We start from the raw sequence: 2,500 nt of genomic DNA on the forward strand, positions 1-2,500 counted from the left end.
CGTCCTGGCGCGTCCGGGGCTCAGGATCATCTCGATCAACACGAATTATTGCTATAGGCTGAATTGGTGAGTAAGGAAGGGGGTGAGGGAGTGAGTGTGTGTGTGACTGGAAAGTGAATGAGTGAATAACTAAGCTAGTGGGTGATTGGAGAGTGAGTGGGTAATTAGTGAGTGAGTGAATGAGTAAGGTGATAAGTGATTGGAAACGGAGTGAGTAATGGAGAAATTGGTGAGTTTGTGAGTGAGTAAATGTGGGAGTGAGTGATTGGAAACTGAGTGAGTGAGGGAGTGGTTGGTAAGTGGATATGGGTATGTCTATATACAGTAGTTTTGTTTTCTGGTTGAGGTATGTGAATAACAGGTAAACGCTTAACATAGGTGATAACTGGACTATAACTTACTTAGTACAGTTGCCTACCGTGCACTTATTGTCACTTAATATGGGCTATTCCTGTACCGATGGCTCTGCGCTGTTATTTCCAGCGAATTACAGATGATTTACTGTACTGTTACTATCCTATTGCTATTGCTATTACTGGTTCCTACACCTCTTGCTTAAAAACAGGTGGCTGCTGTACAAGTCCGTCGACCCTGGCTTGGTGCTCCGCTGGCTGGTGAGTGAGCTGCAGCAAGCCGAGTCGAGAGGAGAGGTGGTGCACATCATCGGCCACATCCCGCCCTTCTACGCGGATTGCTTCGCTCAGTGGGCGCACCAGTTCTCTCGGATCGTGTCCAGGTGAGGGAAAGGCGGCGGGAGGGCTTGGATTTTATTTTTATTTTACTTTATTTTATCTTTCATTATAAACTGCAAAAAAAAACAGGTAAAACGAAAGCACATGTGTTTGATTGAATATCTATACAGAAAACACACTCAGATACAGACACACAGGCACGCATGCACACAGCACACACACAGGTGATTGCTGTACTACACACATGGGCGCACAAGTACCATTGAGTACAAATTATTTGTAATTACAGCCAACGCTTGAACCTTCAGTAACACCACAAGAAATATAATAATGAAACAAAATCCCATTTATCCACACAAGAAAACGCGCAAAAAGAAAACTGGATACGATTCGTAACACCCACTTTAACATCCACATTAACATCCACCTCAACATCCACATTAACATCCACCTCAACATCCACCTCAACATCCACCTCAACATCCACCTTACCTGCAGGTACGCCCACATCATCCGCGGGCAGTTCTACGGGCACTCGCACCAGGACGAGTTCCGCGTGCACTACGACGTCAACGCCCCCAATAAGCCCATCGGCGTGCAGTACGTGTCCCCTAACAACGGGCCCTTCCACGACCTCAACCCCTCCTACAGGGTCTTCTACATCGACGGCGACCATCCGGAGACCACGAGGGTAAGCTGCCTTTTTCTTGAAGGGAGGAGGAGGAGGAGGAGAAGGAGGAGGAGGAGGGAGGAGGGAGGAGGGAGGGGGAAGGTGTTGACGGATACTTTGGGGAGTTTTTGCAAAGGGGAGTGAGAGGAGCAGAGGCTTCGTGAGGGATTAGAGGGTGATTTTTTTTACGGTTCGTTGGACCGGATGGATTTTTGGACGAATGGAAAACTTCCTCCTTGCTTATCGACACGCAGCACATTAATCCTCCCAACTCCTTTTTTCGCAGAATGTACTGGACTACGAGACCTGGGTGATGAACCTAACCCACGCCAACAAGTACGACGCCCCCCACTGGTACCAGCTGTACAGCGCCCGCCGCGATCTCCAGCTGCCATCGCTCGACCCCCGCCACTGGGATCAGCTGGTTCAGCGGATGGCTCGGGACCCTCAGCTGTTCGCGCGGTATCACAGGTCAGGGAATTTCACTTTGGGATTTGCCCAAGAGTGGCGGAGTGCTGGATTAAGTGCTGCAGCTGTTTGCATTTTTGGTTTCGTTGCACTAACGGTAAAACACGAAAGCTCTTGATTAGATATGGCGGAAGTTGTTTACCTGAATCCGTTTGAAAGCTTCTTCCACATTTGATATCGTCTTAAGAGACCTACATAGAACGTGCCGTCAGCTGTAGGAGGGTAAAGTATTGTGTTCTTTGCAGGTTCCAAGTCCAGGACAGCGACAGCGCGTTGTCCCGAGGCTGCGACGCGGAATGTCGACGGAACACCCTCTGCGCCATCGTCGAAGGAGACAAATTCATGCCGCGCAAATGTCGCCCGCATGATTGATCCCACCGCCTTGTGTCACCGCGACATATTTTCCTTTGTTACTCCTTTTACCTACTGATGTTGTAGAGTATCTGTTTTTTTACTTTGTATAATAAATGCACAAAGTTTTCATTCATTAAACCCTTGAAACACGTGTGTTTTGAGCAGTTCGACGTTAGCCTGTTCAGAGACTCGAGCTCAGGACCGACGTAAACGAATGGTTACATATTCCAAATGCTTTCTCAGTCAGCCTTATCATCCTACGTAGTAAAGTCTCATTCTTCTGTCTTTCTAAAATGGAATGAAGGACCAGCCTCTG

The 2,500-nt window shown here is 48.0% G+C and overlaps 1 protein-coding gene across 1 annotated transcript in view; it reads left to right on the plus strand.

Annotated features, from left to right (window-relative positions):
* The window catches only part of LOC119596505 (sphingomyelin phosphodiesterase-like), a 12,195-nt gene that overhangs the window by 7,731 nt on the left and 1,964 nt on the right, over positions 1 to 2,500 (plus strand). The window contains exons 8-12 of the mRNA XM_037945781.1: positions 1 to 66; positions 566 to 736; positions 1,191 to 1,383; positions 1,649 to 1,833; positions 2,076 to 2,500. The exon at positions 1 to 66 is cut by the window's left edge and continues 135 nt beyond it; the exon at positions 2,076 to 2,500 is cut by the window's right edge and continues 1,964 nt beyond it. Coding sequence (XP_037801709.1) covers positions 1 to 66; positions 566 to 736; positions 1,191 to 1,383; positions 1,649 to 1,833; positions 2,076 to 2,202 — 742 coding nt within the window. The 3' untranslated portion in view covers positions 2,203 to 2,500. The remainder of the gene's footprint in view (positions 67 to 565; positions 737 to 1,190; positions 1,384 to 1,648; positions 1,834 to 2,075) is intronic.

This window comes from Penaeus monodon, chromosome 38 (genome assembly GCF_015228065.2).
Source record: "Penaeus monodon isolate SGIC_2016 chromosome 38, NSTDA_Pmon_1, whole genome shotgun sequence".
Lineage (NCBI taxonomy): Eukaryota > Metazoa > Arthropoda > Malacostraca > Decapoda > Penaeidae > Penaeus > Penaeus monodon.